At 49.6% G+C, this 24282-nt stretch overlaps 1 protein-coding gene across 5 annotated transcripts in view; it reads left to right on the top strand.

Annotated features, from left to right (window-relative positions):
• LOC124013622 (signal peptide, CUB and EGF-like domain-containing protein 1) overlaps positions 1–24282 on the top strand; it is a 146675-nt gene that overhangs the window by 62319 nt on the left and 60074 nt on the right. For all 5 annotated transcript variants that reach the window (XM_046327953.1, XM_046327957.1, XM_046327956.1 and 2 more), the window contains exon 5: positions 23959–24084. In XM_046327953.1, coding sequence (XP_046183909.1) covers positions 23959–24084 — 126 coding nt within the window. The remainder of the gene's footprint in view (positions 1–23958; positions 24085–24282) is intronic.

The raw sequence follows: 24282 nt of genomic DNA, 5'->3' as shown, positions 1-24282 counted from the left end.
CTGGCATTGGGCTCCTGAGAGCTCCAGAGAGTGGAGTGGAGGCTGGGGACTGGGGGCTGGGGATGGTTGGGTCGACTGCGGGCCCTGTCTTATCTGGAGGGATGTATTAACAGGGCTGTATTACAGGGATGTAATAACAGGGATGTATTAACAGGGCTGTATTAACAGGGCTGCTTTAGCAGGGATGTATTAACTGGGATGTATTGGCAGGGATGTATTAGCAGGGATGTATTAACAGGGCTGTATTAACAGGGATGTTTTAACAGGGATGTATTAACAGGGATGTTTTAACAGGGATGTATTAACAGGATGTATTAACAGGGATGTATTAACAGGGATGTATTAACAGGGATCTATTAACTGGGCTGTATTAGCAGGGATGTATTAATGGTGCTGTATTAACAGGGATGTATTAACAGGGATGTATTAACAGGGATGTTTTAACAGGGATGTTTTAACAGGGATGTTTTAACAGGGCTGTATTAGCAGGGATGTATTAACAGGGATGTTATAACAGGGCTGTATTAGCAGGGATGTATTAACAGGGATGTATTAGCAGGGATGTATTAGCAGGGATGTATTAACAGGGCTGTATTAACAGGGATGTTTTAACAGGGCTGTATTAACAGGGCTGTATTAACAGGGATGTTTTAACAGGGATGTTTTAACAGGGATGTATTAACAGGGATGTATTAACAGGGATGTATTAACAGGGATCTATTAACTGGGCTGTATTAGCAGGGATGTATTAATGGCGCTGTATTAACAGGGATGTATTAACAGGGATGTATTAACAGGGATGTATTAAAAGGGATGTATTAACAGGGATGTATTAACAGGGCTGTGACATGTTTGGACCTGGCATTGGGCTCCTGAGAGCTTCAGAGAGTGGAGCGGAGGCTGGGGACTGGGGGCTGGGGATGGTTGGGTCGACTGTGGGCCCTGTCTTATCTGGACCCACTGCAGTACTACTACCTCCTCTCCTCCACTACAGTACTACTACCTCCTCTTCTCTCCTCCACTACAGTACTACTACCTCCTCTCCTCCACTACACTACTACTACCTCCTCTCCTCCACTACAGTACTACTACCTCCTCTTCTCTCCTCCACTACAGTACTACTACCTCCTCTCCTCTACTACACTACTACTACCTCCTCTCCTCCACTACAGTACTATTACCTCCTCTCCTCCACTGCAGTACTACTACCTCCTCTCCTCCACTACACTACTACTACCTCCTCTCCTCCACTACAGTACTACTACCTCCTCTTCTCTCCTCCACTACAGTACTACTACCTCCTCTCCTCCACTACACTACTACTACCTCCTCTCCTCCACTACAGTACTATTACCTCCTCTCCTCCACTACAGTACTATTACCTCCTCTCCTCCACTACAGTACTATTACCTCCTCTTCTCCACTACAGTACTACTACCTCCTCTCCTCCACTACACTACTACTACCTCCTCTCCTCCACTACAGTACTACTACCTCCTCTCCTCCACTACAGTACTATTACCTCCTCTCCTCCACTACAGTACTACTACCTCCTCCTCTCCTCCACTACAGTACTACTACCTCCTCTCTCTCCACTACGCTACTACCCTCCTCTCCTCCACTACAGTACTACTACCTCCTCTCTCCCTCCACTACAGTACTACTACCTCATCTCTCTCTCCACTACAGTACTACTACCTCCTCTTCTCTCCTCCACTACAGTACTACTACCTCCTCTCCTCCACTACACTACTACTACCTCCTCTCCTCCACTACAGTACTACTACCTCCTCTCCTCCACTACAGTACTACTACCTCCTCTCTCTCCTCCACTACAGTACTACTACCTCCTCTCCTCTCCTCCACTACAGTACTACTACCTCCTCTTCTCTCCTCCACTACAGTACTACTACTCCTCTCCCACTCCACTACTACTACTCCTCCTCTCCTCCACTACAGTACTACTACCTCCTCTCCTCCACTACAGTACTACTACCTCCTCTGCTCTCCTCCACTACAGTACTACTACCTCCTCTCCTCCACTACACTACTACTACCTCCTCTCCTCCACTACACTACTACTACCTCCTCTCCTCCACTACAGTACTACTACCTCCTCTCCTCCACTACAGTACTACTACCTCCTCTGCTCTCCTCCACTACAGTACTACTACCTCCTCTCCTCCACTACAGTACTACTACCTCCTCTGCTCTCCTCCACTACAGTACTATTACCTCCTCTCCTCCACTACAGTACTACTACCTCCTCTGCTCCACTACACTACTCCCTCTCCTCCACTACAGTACTATTACCTCCTCTCCTCCACTACAGTACTACTACCTCCTCTGCTCTCCTCCACTACAGTACTACTACCTCCTCTCCTCCACTACAGTACTACTACCTCCTCTCCTCCTCCACTACAGTACTACTACCTCCTCTCCTCCACTACAGTACTACTACCTCCTCTGCTCTCCTCCACTACAGTACTACTACCTCCTCTCCTCCACTACACTACTACTACCTCCTCTCCTCCACTACAGTACTACTACCTCATCTCCTCTCCTCCACTACAGTACTACTACCTCCTCTGCTCTCCTCCACTACAGTACTACTACCTCCTCTGCTCTCCTCCACTACACTACTACTACCTCCTCTCCTCCACTACAGTACTACTACCTCCTCTCCTCCACTACAGTACTATTACCTCCTCCCTCCACTACAGTCTATTACCTCTCCTCCACTACAGTACTACTACCTCCTCTCCTCCACTACAGTACTAATACCTCCTCTCCTCCACTACAGTACTACTACAGTCCTTCTGTAGCTCAGTTGGTAGAGCATGGCGCTCTCCTCCACCCATACAGAATACTGACTGTAAGTCTGTACCTCCATATATTGGCATATATTAATACCTCCTCTCCTCCACTACAGTACTACTACCTCCTCTGCTCTCCTCCACTACGCTACTACTACCTCCTCTCCTCCACTACAGTACTAATACCTCCTCTCCTCCACTACAGTACTACTACCTCCTCTGCTCTCCTCCACTACGCTACTACTACCTCCTCTCCTCCACTACAGTACTAATACCTCCTCTCCTCCACTACAGTACTACTACCTCCTCTGCTCTCCTCCACTACGCTACTACTACCTCCTCTCCTCCACTACACTACTACTACCTCCTCTCCTCCACTACACTACTACTACCTCCTCTCCTCCACTACAGTACTACTACCTCCTCTGCTCTCCTCCACTACAGTACTATTACCTCCTCTCCTCTCCTCCACTACAGTACTACTACCTCCTCTGCTCCACTACAGTACTACTACCTCCTCTCCTCCACTACAGTACTATTACCTCCTCTCCTCCTCTACAGTACTATTACCTCCTCTCCTCCACTACAGTACTATTACCTCCTCTCCTCCACTACACTACTATTACCTCCTCTCCTCCACTACAGTACTACTACCTCCTCTCCTCCACTACAGTACTATTACCTCCTCTCCTCCACTACAGTACTATTACCTCCTCTCCTCCACTACAGTACTACTACCTCCTCTCCTCCACTACAGTACTAATACCTCCTCTCCTCCACTACAGTACTACTACCTCCTCTGCTCTCCTCCACTACGCTACTACTACCTCCTCTCCTCCACTACAGTACTATTACCTCCTCTCCTCCACTACAGTACTATTACCTCCTCTCCTCCTCTACAGTACTACTACCTCCTCTCCTCCACTACAGTACTACTACCTCCTCTCCTCCACTACAGTACTATTACCTCCTCTCCTCCACTACAGTACTACTACCTCCTCTCCTCCACTACAGTACTACTACCTCCTCTCCTCCACTACAGTACTACTACCTCCTCTCCTCCACTACAGTACTATTACCTCCTCTCCTCCACTGCAGTACTACTACCTCCTCTCCTCCACTACACTACTACTACCTCCTCTCCTCCACTACAGTACTACTACCTCCTCTTCTCTCCTCCACTACAGTACTACTACCTCCTCTCCTCCACTACACTACTACTACCTCCTCTCCTCCACTACAGTACTATTACCTCCTCTCCTCCACTACAGTACTACTACCTCCTCTCCTCCACTACAGTACTATTACCTCCTCTCCTCCACTACAGTACTACTACCTCCTCTCCTCCACTACAGTACTACTACCTCCTCTCCTCTACTACACTACTACTACCTCCTCTCCTCCACTACAGTACTATTACCTCCTCTCCTCCACTGCAGTACTACTACCTCCTCTCCTCCACTACACTACTACTACCTCCTCTCCTCCACTACAGTACTATTACCTCCTCTCCTCCACTGCAGTACTATTACCTCCTCTCCTCCACTACAGTACTACTACCTCCTCTCCTCCACTACAGTACTACTACCTCCTCTCCTCCACTACAGTACTACTACCTCCTCTCCTCCACTACAGTACTATTACCTCCTCTCCTCCACTACAGTACTAGTACCTCCTCTGCTCTCCTCCACTACGCTACTACTACCTCCTCTGCTCTCCTCCACTACAGTACTACTCCTCTCCTCCACTACAGTACTACTACCTCCTCTCCTCTCCTCCACTACAGTACTACTACCTCATCTCTCTCTCCACTACAGTACTACTACCTCCTCCTCTCCTCCACTACAGTACTACTACCTCCTCTCCTCCACTACACTACTACTACCTCCTCTCTCCACTACAGTCTACTCCTCACTCCACTACAGTACTACTACCTCCTCTGCTCTCCTCCACTACAGTACTACTACCTCCTCTCCTCCACTACAGTACTACTACCTCCTCTCCTCTCCTCCACTACAGTACTACTACCTCCTCTCCTCCACTACAGTACTACTACCTCCTCTTCTCTCCTCCACTACAGTACTACTACCTCCTCTCCTCCACTACACTACTACTACCTCCTCTCCTCCACTACAGTACTACTACCTCCTCTCCTCCACTACAGTACTACTACCTCCTCTGCTCTCCTCCACTACAGTACTACTACCTCCTCTCCTCCACTACACTACTACTACCTCCTCTCCTCCACTACACTACTACTACCTCCTCTCCTCCACTACAGTACTACTACCTCCTCTCCTCCACTACAGTACTACTACCTCCTCTGCTCTCCTCCACTACAGTACTACTACCTCCTCTCCTCCACTACAGTACTACTACCTCCTCTGCTCTCCTCCACTACAGTACTATTACCTCCTCTCCTCTCCTCCACTACAGTACTACTACCTCCTCTGCTCCACTACACTACTACCTCCTCTCCTCCACTACAGTACTATTACCTCCTCTCCTCCACTACAGTACTACTACCTCCTCTGCTCTCCTCCACTACAGTACTACTACCTCCTCTCCTCCACTACAGTACTACTACCTCCTCTGCTCTCTCCACTACAGTACTACTACCTCCTCTCCTCCACTACAGTACTACTACCTCCTCTGCTCTCCTCCACTACAGTACTACTACCTCCTCTCCTCCACTACACTACTACTACCTCCTCTCCTCCACTACAGTACTACTACCTCATCTCTCTCCTCCACTACAGTACTACTACCTCCTCTGCTCTCCTCCACTACAGTACTACTACCTCCTCTCCTCCACTACACTACTACTACCTCCTCCTCCACTACAGTACTACTACCTCCTCTCCTCCACTACAGTACTACTACCTCCTCTGCTCTCCTCCACTACAGTACTATTACCTCCTCTCTCCTCCTCTACAGTACTACTACCTCCTCTCCTCCACCACACTACTACTACCTCCTCTCCTCCACTACAGTACTACTACCTCCTTCTCCTCCACTACAGTACTACTACCTCCTCTCTCCACTACACTACTACTACCTCCTCTCCTCCACTACAGTACTATTACCTCCTCTCCTCCACTACAGTACTATTACCTCCTCTCCTCCACTGCAGTACTATTACCTCCTCTCCTCCACTACAGTACTACTACCTCCTCTCCTCCACTACAGTACTACTACCTCCTCTCCTCCACTACAGTACTACTACCTCCTCTCCTCCACTACAGTACTATTACCTCCTCTCCTCCACTACAGTACTAGTACCTCCTCTGCTCTCCTCCACTACGCTACTACTACCTCCTCTGCTCTCCTCCACTACGCTACTACTACCTCCTCTCCTCCACTACAGTACTACTACCTCCTCTCCTCTCCTCCACTACAGTACTACTACCTCATCTCCTCTCCTCCACTACAGTACTACTACCTCCTCTTCTCTCCTCCACTACAGTACTACTACCTCCTCTCCTCCACTACACTACTACTACCTCCTCTCCTCCACTACAGTACTACTACCTCCTCTCCTCCACTACAGTACTACTACCTCCTCTGCTCTCCTCCACTACAGTACTACTACCTCCTCTCCTCCACTACAGTACTACTACCTCCTCTCCTCTCCTCCACTACAGTACTACTCTCTCCTCTCCTCTCCTCCACTACAGTACTACTACCTCCTCTTCTCTCCTCCACTACAGTACTACTACCTCCTCTCCTCCACTACACTACTACTACCTCCTCTCCTCCACTACAGTACTACTACCTCCTCTCCTCCACTACAGTACTACTACCTCCTCTGCTCTCCTCCACTACAGTACTACTACCTCCTCTCCTCCACTACACTACTACTACCTCCTCTCCTCCACTACACTACTACTACCTCCTCTCCTCCACTACAGTACTACTACCTCCTCTCCTCCACTACAGTACTACTACCTCCTCTGCTCTCCTCCACTACAGTACTACTACCTCCTCTCCTCCACTACAGTACTACTACCTCCTCTGCTCTCCTCCACTACAGTACTATTACCTCCTCTCCTCTCCTCCACTACAGTACTACTACCTCCTCTGCTCCACTACACTACTACCTCCTCTCCTCCACTACAGTACTATTACCTCCTCTCCTCCACTACAGTACTACTACCTCCTCTGCTCTCCTCCACTACAGTACTACTACCTCCTCTCCTCCACTACAGTACTACTACCTCCTCTGCTCTCCTCCACTACAGTACTACTACCTCCTCTCCTCCACTACAGTACTACTACCTCCTCTCCTCCTCCACTACAGTACTACTACCTCCTCTCCTCCACTACACTACTACTACCTCCTCTCCTCCACTACAGTACTACTACCTCATCTCCTCTCCTCCACTACAGTACTACTACCTCCTCTGCTCTCCTCCACTACAGTACTACTACCTCCTCTCCCACTACACTACTACTACCTCCTCTCCTCCACTACAGTACTACTACCTCCTCTCCTCCACTACAGTACTACTACCTCCTCTGCTCTCCTCCACTACAGTACTATTACCTCCTCTCCTCTCCTCCTCTACAGTACTATTACACTACAGTACTATTACCTCCTCTCCTCCACTACACTACTATTACCTCCTCTCCTCCACTACAGTACTACTACCTCCTCTCCTCCACTACAGTACTATTACCTCCTCTCCTCCACTACAGTACTATTACCTCCTCTCCTCCACTACAGTACTACTACCTCCTCTCCTCCACTACAGTACTAATACCTCCTCTCCTCCACTACAGTACTACTACCTCCTCTGCTCTCCTCCACTACGCTACTACTACCTCCTCTCCTCCACTACAGTACTATTACCTCCTCTCCTCCACTACAGTACTATTACCTCCTCTCCTCCTCTACAGTACTATTACCTCCTCTCCTCCACTACAGTACTACTACCTCCTCTCCTCCACTACAGTACTATTACCTCCTCTCCTCCACTACAGTACTACTACCTCCTCTCCTCCACTACAGTACTATTACCTCCTCTCCTCCACTACAGTACTATTACCTCCTCTCCTCCACTACAGTACTATTACCTCCTCTCCTCCTCTACAGTACTATTACCTCCTCTCCTCCACTACAGTACTACTACCTCCTCTCCTCCACTACACTACTACTACCTCCTCTCCTCCACTACAGTACTATTACCTCCTCTCCTCCACTACAGTACTATTACCTCCTCTCCTCCACTACAGTACTACTACCTCCTCTCCTCCACTACAGTACTAATACCTCCTCTCCTCCACTACAGTACTACTACCTCCTCTCCTCCACTACAGTACTACTACCTCCTCTCCTCCTCTACAGTACTACTACCTCCTCTCCTCTAAACCACTACAGTACTACTACCTCCTCTCCCCCCTAATACAGTACTACTACCTCCTCTCCTTCCCTAATACAGTACTACTACCTCTTCTCCTCTCTTTCACTACAGTACTACTACATCCTCCCCTAATAAAGTACTACTACCTCTTCTCCTCTCTTTCACTACAGTACTACTACCTCCTCCCCTAATACAGTACTACTACCTCCTCTCCTCCCCTAATACAGTACTACTACCTCTTCTCCTCTCTTACTATTACCTTCTCTCTTCTCGTCCAGTACACTACTACCTCCTCTCCTCCCTACAGTACTACTACCCCCCTCTCCTCCACTACAGTACTACTATCTCCTCTCCTCCCTAACACAGTACTACTACCTCCTCCTCCCCTACAGTACTACTACCCCCTCTCCTCCACTACAGTACTACTACCTCTCCTCCACTACAGTACTACTACCTCCTCTCCTCCACTAACACAGTACTACTACCTCCTCTCCTCCACTACAGTACTACTACCTCCTCTCCTCCCCTAATACAGTACTACTACCTCCTCTCCTCCACTACAGTACTAATACCTCCTCTCCTCCACTACAGTACTACTACCTCCTCTCCTCCCCTAACACAGTACTACTACCTCCTCCACTACAGTACTACTACCTCCTCTCCTCCACTACAGTACTACTACCTCCTCTCCTCCACTACAGTACTACTACCTCCTCTCCTCCACTACAGTACTATTACCTCCTCTCTCCACTACAGTACTAGTACCTCCTCTGCTCTCCTCCACTACGCTACTACTACCTCCTCTGCTCTCCTCCACTACAGCTACTACTACCTCCTCTCCTCCACTACAGTACTACTACCTCCTCTCCTCTCCTCCACTACAGTACTACTACCTCCTCTCTCCTCCACTACAGTACTACTACCTCCTCTTCTCTCCTCCACTACAGTACTACTACCTCCTCTCCTCCACTACACTACTACTACCTCCTCTCCTCCACTACAGTACTACTACCTCCTCTCCTCCACTACAGTACTACTACCTCCTCTCCTCCCTCCACTACAGTACTACTACCTCCTCTCTCTCCTCCACTACAGTACTACTACCTCCTCTTCTCTCCTCCACTACAGTACTACTACCTCCTCTCCTCCACTACACTACTACCTCCTCTCCTCCACTACAGTACTACTACCTCCTCTCCTCCACTACAGTACTACTACCTCCTCTGCCTCCTCCACTACAGTACTACTACCTCCTCTCCTCCACTACACTACTACTACCTCCTCTCCTCCACTACACTACTACTACCTCCTCTCCTCCACTACAGTACTACTACCTCCTCTCCTCCACTACAGTACTACTACCTCCTCTCCTCCTCCACTACAGTACTACTACCTCCTCTCCTCCACTACAGTACTACTACCTCCTCTGCTCTCCTCCACTACAGTACTATTACCTCCTCTCCTCCACTACAGTACTACTACCTCCTCTGCTCCACTACACTACTACCTCCTCTCCTCCACTACAGTACTATTACCTCCTCTCCTCCACTACAGTACTACTACCTCCTCTGCTCTCCTCCACTACAGTACTACTACCTCCTCTCCTCCACTACAGTACTACTACCTCCTCTGCTCTCCTCCACTACAGTACTACTACCTCCTCTCCTCCACTACAGTACTACTACCTCCTCTGCTCTCCTCCACTACAGTACTACTACCTCCTCTCCTCCACTACACTACTACTACCTCCTCTCCTCCACTACAGTACTACTACCTCATCTCCTCTCCTCCACTACAGTACTACTACCTCCTCCTCCTCCACTACAGTCTACCTACCACCTCTGCAGTCCACTACTACTACCTCCTCTCCTCCACTACAGTACTACTACCTCCTCTCCTCCACTACAGTACTATTACCTCCTCTCCTCCACTACAGTACTATTACCTCCTCTCCTCCACTACAGTACTACTACCTCCTCTCCTCCACTACAGTACTAATACCTCCTCTCCTCCACTACAGTACTACTACAGTCCTTCTGTAGCTCAGTTCCACTACACTACTACTACCTGACTGTAAGTCTGTAAGTCTCCGTCTGCTACACATATATTGGCATACCTCCTCTCCTCCACTACAGTACTACTACCTCCTCTGCTCTCCTCCACTACAGTACTACTACCTCCTCTCCTCCACTACAGTACTAATACCTCCTCTCCTCCACTACAGTACTACTACCTCCTCTGCTACTCCCTCCACTACAACTACTACCTCCTCTCCTCCACTACAGTACTAATACCTCCTCTCCCTCCACTACAGTACTACTACCTCCTCTGCTCTCCTCCACTACAGCTACTACTACCTCCTCTCCTCCACTACACTACTACTACCTCCTCTCCTCCACTACACTACTACTACACTACAGTACTACTACCTCCTCTGCTCTCCTCCACTACAGTACTATTACCTCCTCTCCTCTCCCTCCACTACAGTACTACTACCTCCTCTCCTCCTCTACAGTACTACTACCTCCTCTCCTCCACTACAGTACTATTACCTCCTCTCCTCCACTACACTACTATTACCTCCTCTCCTCCACTACAGTACTACTACCTCCTCTCCTCCACTACAGTACTATTACCTCCTCTCCTCCACTACAGTACTATTACCTCCTCTCCTCCACTACAGTACTACTACCTCCTCTCCTCCACTACAGTACTAATACCTCCTCTCCTCCACTACAGTACTACTACCTCCTCTGCTCTCCTCCACTACGCTACTACTACCTCCTCTCCTCCACTACAGTACTATTACCTCCTCTCCTCCACTACAGTACTATTACCTCCTCTCCTCCTCTACAGTACTACTACCTCCTCTCCTCCACTACAGTACTACTACCTCCTCTCCTCCACTACAGTACTACTACCTCCTCTCCTCCACTACAGTACTACTACCTCCTCTCCTCCACTACAGTACTACTACCTCCTCTCCTCTACTACACTACTACTACCTCCTCTCCTCCACTACAGTACTATTACCTCCTCTCCTCCACTGCAGTACTACTACCTCCTCTCCTCCACTACACTACTACTACCTCCTCTCCTCCACTACAGTACTACTACCTCCTCTTCTCTCCTCCACTACAGTATTACTACCTCCTCTCCTCCACTACACTACTACTACCTCCTCTCCTCCACTACAGTACTATTACCTCCTCTCCTCCACTACAGTACTACTACCTCCTCTCCTCCACTACAGTACTATTACCTCCTCTCCTCCACTACAGTACTACTACCTCCTCTCCTCCACTACAGTACTACTACCTCCTCTCCTCTACTACACTACTACTCCTCCTCTCCTCCACTACAGTACTACTACCTCCTCTCCTCCACTGCAGTACTACTACCTCCTCTCCTCCACTACAGTACTACTACCTCCTCTCCTCCACTACAGTACTATTACCTCCTCTCCTCCACTGCAGTACTATTACCTCCTCTCCTCCACTACAGTACTACTACCTCCTCTCCTCCACTACAGTACTACTACCTCCTCTCTCCTCCACTACAGTACTACTACCTCCTCTCCTCCACTACAGTACTATTACCTCCTCTCCTCCACTACAGTACTACTACCTCCTCTGCTCTCCACTACAGTACTACTACCTCCTCTGCTCTCCTCCACTACAGTACTACTACCTCCTCTCCTCCACTACAGTACTACTACCTCCTCTCCTCCTCCACTACAGTACTACTACCTCCTCTCCTCTCCTCCACTACAGTACTACTACCTCCTCTTCTCTCCTCCACTACAGTACTACTACCTCCTCTCCTCCACTACAGTACTACTACCTCCTCTCCTCCACTACAGTACTACTACCTCCTCTCCTCCACTACAGTACTACTACCTCCTCTGCTCTCCTCCACTACCTACTACTCCTCCTCTCCTCCACTACAGTACTACTACCTCCTCTCCTCCCTCCACTACAGTACTACTACCTCCTCTCCTCCACTACAGTACTACTACCTCCTCTTCTCTCCTCCACTACAGTACTACTACCTCCCACTCACTACTACTCTCCTCCACTACAGTACTACTACCTCCTCTCCTCCACTACAGTACTACTACCTCCTCTGCTCTCCTCCACTACAGTACTACTACCTCCTCTCCTCCACTACAGTACTACTACCTCCTCTCCTCCACTACAGTACTACTACCTCCTCTCCTCCACTACAGTACTACTACCTCCTCTCCTCCACTACAGTACTACTACCTCCTCTGCTCTCCTCCACTACAGTACTACTACCTCCTCTCCTCCACTACAGTACTACTACCTCCTCCTCTCCTCCACTACAGTACTACTACTACCTCCTCTGCTCCACCTCCTCTCTCTCCTCCACTACAGTACTATTACCTCCTCTCCTCCACTACAGTACTACTACCTCCTCTGCTCCCTCCACTACAGTACTACTACCCTCTCCTCCACCTCCCTCTCCTCCACTACAGTACTACTACCTCCTCTCCTCCACTACAGTACTACTACCTCCTCTCCTCCACTACAGTACTACTACCTCCTCTCCTCCACTACAGTACTACTACCTCCTCTCCTCCACTACAGTACTACTACCTCCTCTCCTCTCCTCCACTACAGTACTACTACCTCCTCTGCTCTCCTCCACTACAGTACTACTACCTCCTCTCTCCACTACAGTACTACTACCTCCACTACAGTACTATTACCTCCTCTCCTCCACTACAGTACTACTACCTCCTCTGCTCCACTACAGTACTACTACCTCCTCTCCTCCACTACAGTACTATTACCTCCTCTCCTCCACTACAGTACTACTACCTCCTCTGCTCTCCTCCACTACAGTACTACTACCTCCTCTCCTCCACTACAGTACTACTACCTCCTCTGCTCTCCTCCACTACAGTACTACTACCTCCTCTCCTCCACTACAGTACTACTACCTCCTCTGCTCTCCTCCACTACAGTACTACTACCTCCTCTCCTCCACTACAGTACTACTACCTCCTCTCCTCCACTACAGTACTACTACCTCTCTCTCCTCCACTACAGTACTATTCTCCTCTCTCTCCACTACAGTACTACTACCTCCTCTGCTCTCCCTCCACTACAGTACTACTACCTCCTCTCCTCCACTACAGTACTACTACCTCCTCTCCTCCACTACAGTACTACTACCTCCTCTCCTCCACTACAGTACTACTACCTCCTCTCCTCCACTACAGTACTACTACCTCCTCTCTCCTCCACTACAGTACTACTACCTCCTCTCCTCCACTACAGTACTACTACCTCCTCTCCTCTCCTCCACTACAGTACTACTACCTCCTCTCCTCCACTACAGTACTACTACCTCCTCTACCTCCTCTACAGTACTACTACCTCCTCCCTCCACTACAGTACTACTACCTCCTCTCCTCCACTACAGTACTACTACCTCCTGCTCTCCTCCACTACAGTACTACTACCTCCTCTCCTCTCCTCCACTACAGTACTACTACCTCCTCTCCTCCTCCACTACAGTACTACTACCTCCTCTCCTCCACTACAGTACTACTACCTCCTCTTCTCTCCTCCACTACAGTACTACTACCTCTCCTCCTCTCTACTCCACTACAGTACTACTACCTCCTCTCCTCCACTACAGTACTACTACCTCCTCTCCTCCACTGCAGTACTATTACCTCCTCTCCTCCACTACAGTACTACTACCTCCTCTCCTCCACTACAGTACTACTACCTCCTCTCCTCCACTACAGTACTACTACCTCCTCTCCTCCACTACAGTACTATTACCTCCTCTCCTCCACTACAGTACTAGTACCTCCTCTGCTCTCCTCCACTACGCTACTACTACCTCCTCTGCTCTCCTCCACTACGCTACTACTACCTCCTCTCCTCCACTACAGTACTACTACCTCCTCTCCTCTCCTCCACTACAGTACTACTACCTCATCTCCTCTCCTCCACTACAGTACTACTACCTCCTCTTCTCTCCTCCACTACAGTACTACTACCTCCTCTCCTCCACTACACTACTACTACCTCCTCTCCTCCACTACAGTACTACTACCTCCTCTCCTCCACTACAGTACTACTACCTCCTCTGCTCTCCTCCACTACAGTACTACTACCTCCTCTCCTCCACTACAGTACTACTACCTCCTCTCCTCTCCTCCACTACAGTACTACTACCTCCTCTCCTCTCCTCCACTACAGTACTACTACCTCCTCTTCTCTCCTCCACTACAGTACTACTACCTCCTCTCCTCCACTACACTACTACTACCTCCTCTCCTCCACTACAGTACTACTACCTCCTCTCCTCCACTACAGTACTACTACCTCCTCTCTCTCCTCCACTACAGTACTACTACCTCCTCTCCTCCACTACACTACTACTACCTCCTCTCCTCCACTACAGTACTACTACCTCCTCTCCTCCACTACAGTACTACTACCTCCTCTCCTCCACTACAGTACTACTACCTCCTCTGCTCTCCTCCACTACAGTACTACTACCTCCTCTCCTCCACTACAGTACTACTACCTCCTCTGCTCCCTCCACTACAGTACTATTACCTCCTCTCCTCTCCTCCACTACAGTACTACTACCTCCTCTGCTCCACTACACTACTACCTCCTCTCCTCCACTACAGTACTATACCTCCTCTCCTCCACTACAGTACTACTACCTCCTCTGCTCTCCTCCACTACAGTACTACTACCTCCTCTCCTCCACTACAGTACTACTACCTCCTCTGCTCTCCTCCACTACAGTACTACTACCTCCTCTCCTCCACTACAGTACTACTACCTCCTCTGCTCTCCTCCACTACAGTACTACTACCTCCTCTCCTCCACTACACTACTACTACCTCCTCTCCTCCACTACAGTACTACTACCTCATCTCCTCTCCTCCACTACAGTACTACTACCTCCTCTGCTCTCCTCCACTACAGTACTACTACCTCCTCTCCTCCACTACACTACTACTACCTCCTCTCCTCCACTACACTACTACTACCTCCTCTCCTCCACTACAGTACTACTACCTCCTCTGCTCTCCTCCACTACAGTACTATTACCTCCTCTCCTCCTCTACAGTACTATTACCTCCTCTCCTCCACTACAGTACTATTACCTCCTCTCCTCCACTACACTACTATTACCTCCTCTCCTCCACTACAGTACTACTACCTCCTCTCCTCCACTACAGTACTATTACCTCCTCTCCTCCACTACAGTACTATTACCTCCTCTCCTCCACTACAGTACTACTACCTCCTCTCCTCCACTACAGTACTAATACCTCCTCTCCTCCACTACAGTACTACTACCTCCTCTGCTCTCCTCCACTACAGTACTACTACCTCCTCTCCTCCACTACAGTACTATTACCTCCTCTCCTCCACTACAGTACTATTACCTCCTCTCCTCCTCTACAGTACTATTACCTCCTCTCCTCCACTACAGTACTACTACCTCCTCTCCTCCACTACAGTACTATTACCTCCTCTCCTCCACTACAGTACTACTACCTCCTCTCCTCCACTACAGTACTATTACCTCCTCTCCTCCACTACAGTACTATTACCTCCTCTCCTCCACTACAGTACTATTACCTCCTCTCCTCCTCTACAGTACTATTACCTCTCTCTCCTCCACTACAGTACTACTACCTCCTCTCCTCCACTACACTACTACTACCTCCTCTCCTCCACTACAGTACTATTACCTCCTCTCCTCCACTACAGTACTATTACCTCCTCTCCTCCACTACAGTACTACTACCTCCTCTCCTCCACTACAGTACTAATACCTCCTCTCCTCCACTACAGTACTACTACCTCCTCTCCTCCACTACAGTACTACTACCTCCTCTCCTCCTCTACAGTACTACTACCTCCTCTCCTCTAAACCACTACAGTACTACTACCTCCTCTCCTCCCCTAATACAGTACTACTACCTCCTCTCCTTCCCTAATACAGTACTACTACCTCTTCTCCTCTCTTTCACTACAGTACTACTACATCCTCCCCTAATAAAGTACTACTACCTCTTCTCCTCTCTTTCACTACAGTACTACTACCTCCTCCCCTAATACAGTACTACTACCTCCTCTCCTCCCCTAATACAGTACTACTACCTCTTCTCCTCTCTTACTATTACCTTCTCTCTTCTCGTCCAGTACACTACTACCTCCTCTCCTCCCCTACAGTACTACTACCCCCTCTCCTCCACTACAGTACTACTATCTCCTCTCCTCCCCTAACACAGTACTACTACCTCCTCTCCTCCACTACAGTACTACTACCTCCTCTCCTCCACTACAGTACTACTACCTCCTCTCCTCCACTAACACAGTACTACTACCTCCTCTCCTCCACTACAGTACTACTACCTCCTCTCCTCCCCTAATACAGTACTACTACCTCCTCTCCTCCACTACAGTACTAATACCTCCTCTCCTCCACTACAGTACTACTACCTCCTCTCCTCCCCTAACACAGTACTACTACCTCCTCCACTACAGTACTACTACCTCCTCCCCTAACACAGTACTACTACCTCCTCTCCTCCACTAACACGGTACTACTACCTCCTCTCCTCCACTACAGTACTACTACCTCCTCCCCTAACACAGTACTACTACCTCCTTCCCTAACACAGTACTACTACCTCCTCTCCTCCACTACAGTACTACTACCTCCTCCCCTAACACTGTACTACTACCTCCTCTCCTCCACTAACACAGTACTACTACCTCCTCTCCTCCACTACAGTACTACTACCTCCTCCCCTAACACAGTACTACTACCTCCTTCCCTAACACAGTACTACTACCTCCTCTCCTCCACTACAGTACTACTACCTCCTCCCCTAACACAGTACTACTACCTCCTCTCCTCCCCTAACACAGTACTACTACCTCCTCTCCTCCCCTAACACAGTACTACTACCTCCTCCCCTAACACAGTACTAGTACCTCCTCCCCTAACACAGAACTACTACCTCCTCTCCTCCCCTAACACAGTACTACTACCTCCTCTCCTCCCCTAACACAGTACTACTACCTCCTCTCCTCCCCTAACACAGTACTACTACCTCCTCTCCTCCACTACAGTACTACTACCTCCTCTCCTCCACTACAGTACTACTACCTCCTCCCCTAACACAGTACTACTACCTCCTTCCCTAACACAGTACTACTACCTCCTCTCCTCCACTACAGTACTACTACCTCCTCCCCTAACACAGTACTACTACCTCCTCTCCTCCCCTAACACAGTACTACTACCTCCTCTCCTCCCCTAACACAGTACTACTACCTCCTCTCCTCCCCTAACACAGTACTAGTACCTCCTCCCCTAACACAGAACTACTACCTCCTCTCCTCCCCTAACACAGTACTACTACCTCCTCTCCTCCCCTAACACAGTACTACTACCTCCTCTCCTCCCCTAACACAGTACTACTACCTCCTCTCCTCCACTACAGTACTACTACCTCCTCCCCTAACACAGTACTACTACCTCCTCTCCTCCCCTAACACAGTACTACTACCTCCTCTCCTCCACTAGAGTACTACTACCTCCTCCCCTAACACAGTACTACTACCTCCTCTCCTCCCTAACACAGTACTACTACCTCCTCCCCTAACACAGTACTACTACCTCCTCTCCTCCCCTAACACAGTACTACTACCTCCTCCCCTAACACAGTACTACTACCTCCTCTCCTCCCCTAACACAGTACTACTACCTCCTCTCCTCCCCTAACACAGTACTACTACCTCCTCTCCTCCACTACAGTACTACTACCTCCTCCCCTAACACAGTACTACTACCTCCTCTCCTCCACTACAGTACTACTACCTCCTCCCCTAACACAGTACTACTACCTCCTCTCCTCCCCTAATACAGTACTACTACCTCCTCTCCTCCCCTAACACAGTACTACTACCTCCTCTCCTCCCCTACAGTACTACTACCTCCTCCCCTAACACAGTACTACTACCTCCTCTCCTCCACTACAGTACTACTACCTCCTCTCCTCCCCTACAGTACTACTACCTCCTCCCCTAACACAGTACTACTACCTCCTCTCCTCCCCTAACACAGTACTACTACCTCCTCTCCTCCCCTAATACAGTACTACTACCTCCTCTCCTCCCCTACAGTACTACTACACCTCCTCCCTAACACAGTACTACTACCTCCTCTCCTCCCCTAATACAGTACTACTACCTCCTCCCCTAACACAGTACTACTACCTCCTCTCCTCCCCTAACACAGTACTACTACCTCCTCTCCTCCCCTAATACAGTACTACTACCTCCTCTCCTCCCCTAACACAGTACTACTTCCTCCTCTCCTCTTCTCAACTACAGAGTGATTCAGTGGCTCTGGACCCTCTGACCTCCCCAGTCAAAACAATGAGAACAGGGTGCTGGAATGGAACAGTCAGCCCAACTCTCAACTCAACCTTTACCATCTCATTTCGAGCTCTTTTCTGTTCCATACTCACCGAGATATGTCTCTCTCTCTGTCTGTCTGTTCTCTCTCTGTCTCTGTCTTCCCCCCCCCCCCCTGTCAGTGACGTTTAGCCCAAACTGAGTTCGTCACAGCACAATGTGTCATATGGTGGGGAGCGTTTATCAACCCGTCGCGTTGGGACTTCAGGTTTGATAACTAAACATTTCAGTTGCCTCCCTCACAGGCCTTCCTCCAGCCAGCCATCTCATCACATTGTACCCATAGAGAGGCCAGCGGAGCTCAAGGCCCAGGTGGCCCCCCAGGTGGCCCCCCGGCTCTGTTTGCTGTTTCAGGACAGATTGTGCTGAGTCCAGGGGTCCCTCTCCACCTTCTCCCTTTCCCGGGTTTATTTTGACTTCTCCCAGGTTTAAATTTGACTATAGAGGAAGTTGTACACACTGCTTTCTTATGAATGTAGTCTTCAAAACATCTTTTGTCAACTGTTGCACTGTTGAGGCTGCCCTAGATATTCCTTTTCCGTAAGGAAACGTTTCCTAACCCAACCGATTCAAGTTGACTTTCGGTGCATTGAAAGATAACTCAAATGTGAAATGCGTACTCTTGCATAATCCAAAATACATGATTTTACAGGAACAAGAATAACTTTATATTTCACACTACATATATGAACATTTAGCATTATTTGTTCCTTTTTTTCCCACAGTGTCGCCTAAACACCTTCGATGAGTAGGGAATCTTTCAGATTGAGTCTTTAGAAAGGAGATGCTTGAGGACAGTGGTGTTAGATTTGTCTGTAAAGGGGGCTTCCTAGCACCCCTATCTAAGGAGGTACTTTGGACCCCTAATGAGGCACATGAAGGGCCCCCCATGGTCTGTTATTCTCACCACACCACAGAGGGAAAACCAGAGAGGGCTGCCCAGTGCTCCTTGACGGCTTTGGAGAGGACCAGGATGTAGTGGTGGGGTGGGGGTGTTGTCTTGGTAAACGTCCCTTGTGAGAGAATGCATTCCGTGGTTGTTGAAGTCCCAGGGATGTTTTCTTTAGAGGAGGACCCACTCCCCCTCTCTCTTCATCCTCTTAGTGCCCTCCCTCTCTCTTCATCCTCTTAGTGCCCTCCCTCTCTCTCCATCCTCTTAGTGCCCTCCCTCTCTCTCCATCCTCTTAGTGCCCTCCCTCTCTCTTCATCCTCTTAGTGCCCTCCCTCTCTCTCCATCCTCTTAGTGCCCTCCCTCTCTCTTCATCCTCTTAGTACCCTCCCTCTCTCTTCATCCTCTTAGTGCCCTCCCTCTCTCTTCATCCTCTTAGTGCCCTCCCTCTCTCTACATCCTCTTAGTACCCTCCCTCTCTCTTCATCCTCTTAGTGCCCTCCCTCTCTCTACATCCTCTTAGTGTCCTCCCTCTCTCTACATCCTCTTAGTGCCCTCCCTCTCTCTACATCCTCTTAGTACCCTCCCTCTCTCTACATCCTCTTAGTGCCCTCCCTCTCTCTACATCCTCTTAGTACCCTCTCTCTCTCTACATCCTCTTAGTGCCCTCCCTCTCTCTACATCCTCTTAGTGCCCTCCCTCTCTACATCCTCTTAGTGCCCTCCCTCTCTCTACATCCTCTTAGTGCCCTCCCTCTCTCTACATCCTCTTAGTGCCCTCCCTCTCTCTACATCCTCTTAGTACCCTCCCTCTCTCTACATCCTCTTAGTGCCCTCCCTCTCTCTCCATCCTCTTAGTACCCTCCCTCTCTCTCCATCCTCTTAGTGCCCTCCCTCTCTCTACATCCTCTTAGTACCCTCCCTCTCTCTACATCCTCTTAGTGCCCTCCCTCTCTCTCCATCCTCTTAGTACCCTCCCTCTCTCTACATCCTCTTAGTGCCCTCCCTCTCTCTTCATCCTCTTTAGTGCCCTCCCTCTCTCGTCATCCTCTTAGTGCCCTCCCTCTCTCTTCATCCTCTTAGTGCCCTCCCTCTCTCTACATCCTCTTAGTGCCCTCCCTCTCTCTTCATCCTCTTAGTGCCCTCCCTCTCTCTTCATCCTCTTAGTGCCCTCCCTCTCTCTACATCCTCTTAGTACCCTCCCTCTCTCTACATCCTCTTAGTGCCCTCCCTCTCTCTACATCCTCTTAGTGCCCTCCCTCTCTCTTCATCCTCTTAGTGCCCTCCCTCTCTCTTCATCCTCTTAGTGCCCTCCCTCTCTCTCCATCCTCTTAGTGCCCTCCCTCTCTCTTCATCCTCTTAGTACCCTCCCTCTCTCTTCATCCTCTTAGTGCCCTCCCTCTCTCTACATCCTCTTAGTGCCCTCCCTCTCTCTGCATCCTCTTAGTGCCCTCCCTCTCTCTTCATCCTCTTAGTGCCCTCTCTCTCTACATCCTCTTAGTGCCCTCCTCTCTCTTCTACATCCTCTTAGTGCCCTCCCTCTCTCTTCATCCTCTTAGTGCCCTCCCTCTCTCTACCTCTCTAGTGCCCTCCCTCTCTACATCCTCTTAGTGCCCTCCCTCTCTCTTCATCCTCTTAGTGCCCTCCCTCTCTCTCCATCCTCTTAGTACCCTCCCTCTCTCTTCATCCTCTTAGTGCCCTCCCTCTCTCTTCATCCTCTTAGTGCCCTCCCTCTCTCTACATCCTCTTAGTGCCCTCCCTCTCTCTACATCCTCTTAGTACCCTCCCTCTCTACATCCTCTTAGTGCCCTCCCTCTCTCTTCATCCTCTTAGTGCCCTCTCTCTCTCTACATCCTCTTAGTACCCTCCCTCTCTCTACATACTCTTAGTGCCCTCCCTCTCTCTTCATCCTCTTAGTGCCCTCCCTCTCTACATCCTCTTAGTGCCCTCCCTCTCTCTACATCCTCTTAGTACCCTCCCTCTCTCTACATCCTCTTAGTGCCCTCCCTCTCTCTTCATCCTCTTAGTGCCCTCCCTCTCTCTTCATCCTCTTAGTACCCTCCCTCTCTCTTCATCCTCTTAGTGCCCTCCCTCTCTCTACACCCTCTTAGTGCCCTCCCTCTCTCTTCATCCTCTTAGTGCCCTCCCTCTCTCTCCATCCTCTTAGTGCTCTCCCTCTCTCTTCATCCTCTTAGTGCCCTCCCTCTCTCTACACCCTCTTAGTGCCCTCCCTCTCTCTTCATCCTCTTAGTGCCCTCCCTCTCTCTCCATCCTCTTAGTACCCTCCCTCTCTCTTCATCCTCTTAGTGCCCTCCCTCTCTCTCCATCCATCTCTCTTTTCTCTGCCCGACATGTCACCTTAATGATCCTTAGTGCCCTCCCTCTCTCTTCATCCTCTTAGTGCCCTCCCTCTCTCTTCATCCTCTTAGTGCCCTCCCTCTCTCTCCATCCATCTCTCTTTTCTCTGCCCGACATGTCACCTTAATGACCATTTTGGGTTTTATTTTGAGATTTTTTTTAAGAACATCAAGGTGTCTAAGTAACTTTGATGCACTCGCCCACACTCATCACACACTCACACTCATCACACACTCACACTCATCACACACTCACACTCATTACACACTCACACTCATCACACACTCACACTCATCACACACTCACACTCATCACACACTCACACTCATCACACACTCACACTCATCACACACTCACACTCATCACACACTCACACTCATCACACACTCACACTCATCACACACTCACACACACAAGACATTCATCATAAGACATTCATCATCGGATCCCTGCTCCCGACAGGGAGAGATTCCAAAATATTCTCAAAAAGCTCCGTGTAACTTGTCCCGACCCTTCCCAGACCCTAATGATATCTTCGGCTGCGTTTTCCTGCTCCACTCCTCTCTAGAGAGTCCCGGCCCCCAAAGTCTCTTCTGCTCTCCCCCTCTTTCTCCCCTCTAATGAAGATTTAAGTACTGGGGCATTTAAGTTATTAGTGAGCCGGGCTGCTGTGTAAATCAATGGGCCGAGGCTGAAGCCACATCAAACGGGTGGGATGTACAGCCACTAGGACTGAAAGAACCTCAGATCACCACTGAACTGTGGAGGAAGGAGGGGAGGACTGGGGGGAGGAGGGAGTTGGACTGTGTGGATTCGTTAAATTAACACTTGGCTTAATTGATCCTGGCATATGCTCTCTGACTGGGACTTGTATGTGTCTGTGTGTGCAAGAAATTGTGCGTATGTGAATATGTGTCTAATGTGTAATCCATAATGTCCCCCTGACCCTCAGTGCACTCAGGCAGGAAGTCAGAGAGCATGAAACCGGCTTTGTGCAATTAGGGAAGGAAAACATTGGGATCCACGGCCTCCGTTTGATAAGCCTCCGTCCCTCCCTCACTCATCCTCATCACACACACACACACACACACACACACACACACACACACACACACACACACACACACACACACACACACACACACACACACACACACACACACACACACACACACACACACACACACACACACAGAGACACAGAGAGACACAGAGAGAGAGAGAGAGAGAGAGAGAGAGAGAGAGAGAGAGAGAGAGAGAGAGAGAGAGAGAGGAGAGAAGTGTGATTGTAAAATGACCGATGTGTATTGTCCTCAGCTTTGTCCGGCCAGGGCTAACCGCGACGCCTCTGAGCTATCCCCAGAGAGGATGGAATGGGAGGCAGGAATGTTTAACACATTTATTTTGCTCATAAAAATCTCACAGCACATGACCCTCGAGGAGTCTGTAGTGTGTTTGTGATGGAGGGGGAAGTACACCCCCTTCATTGTTGTGAATGAGGATGTTTAAATAGGCCTTCTCCCATCAGCCCCCTCTCTGTTAGTCCAACTGGCTGCTGTCAGGCTCGTAACCCATCAGTCAATCAGTCAGACATGGTTATGACCCCCATCAATAGGGTTTCAAAATCCAGGGAACTTTCAATAAATTCACTCGTTTTCCAGCAATCGCGGTTGGAGGACTCCTGGAATAAGCAGGAAATACAGAACCTTCCAACCAGGATCTCTGGAACACCAGAAAATGTATTGAAAGTTCCCAGAATTTTACAACCATACTCATCAATGTTTTCTAGCATGGCTTGTTCTCCTTTATCACATGGGGCTGTAGGATGAGCCAAATCAGACAGTCATCTGATTCATCTTGCAGGGCTCCTACAAAGACCTTTGGTCCTCAACTACAGGTCTACAGACCCATCTACCACTAATACCCTCCCTCCCTCCCTCCCTCCCTCTCCCTCCCTCCCTCCCTCCCTCCCTCCCTCCCTCCCTCCCTCCCTCCCTCCCTCCCCCTCTCTCTCTCTCACTCCCTTCACAGATGGAATGAACTGCATGAACAAGGACCACGGCTGCGCCCACATCTGCAGGGAGACTCCCAAGGGCGGCGTAGCTTGTGAGTGCCGGCCCGGGTTCGAGTTGGCAAAGAACCAAAGAGACTGTTCATGTACGTACCCTCCACGGGCTATCGCCCACCACAGGGGCCCTAAACAGCCCTGTGGTGAATTATATACGAGGGCTTTGGACAGTTCCGGTTGGGGTCACCCACTCCAGAGCCAAGGTCAAAGCCATGCAGTGTAGTTTTGTGTTCCAACCGTGTTGTTGTATTTTTCTGTCTGTCTCTCTCTCTTTCTCTCTGTCTGTC

This window comes from Oncorhynchus gorbuscha, linkage group LG25, assembly GCF_021184085.1.
Source record: "Oncorhynchus gorbuscha isolate QuinsamMale2020 ecotype Even-year linkage group LG25, OgorEven_v1.0, whole genome shotgun sequence".
NCBI classification, from domain to species: Eukaryota; Metazoa; Chordata; class Actinopteri; order Salmoniformes; family Salmonidae; genus Oncorhynchus; species Oncorhynchus gorbuscha.
The sequence above is the reverse complement of the archived record's forward strand: the minus strand, read 5'-3'. Positions and strand labels throughout refer to the sequence as shown.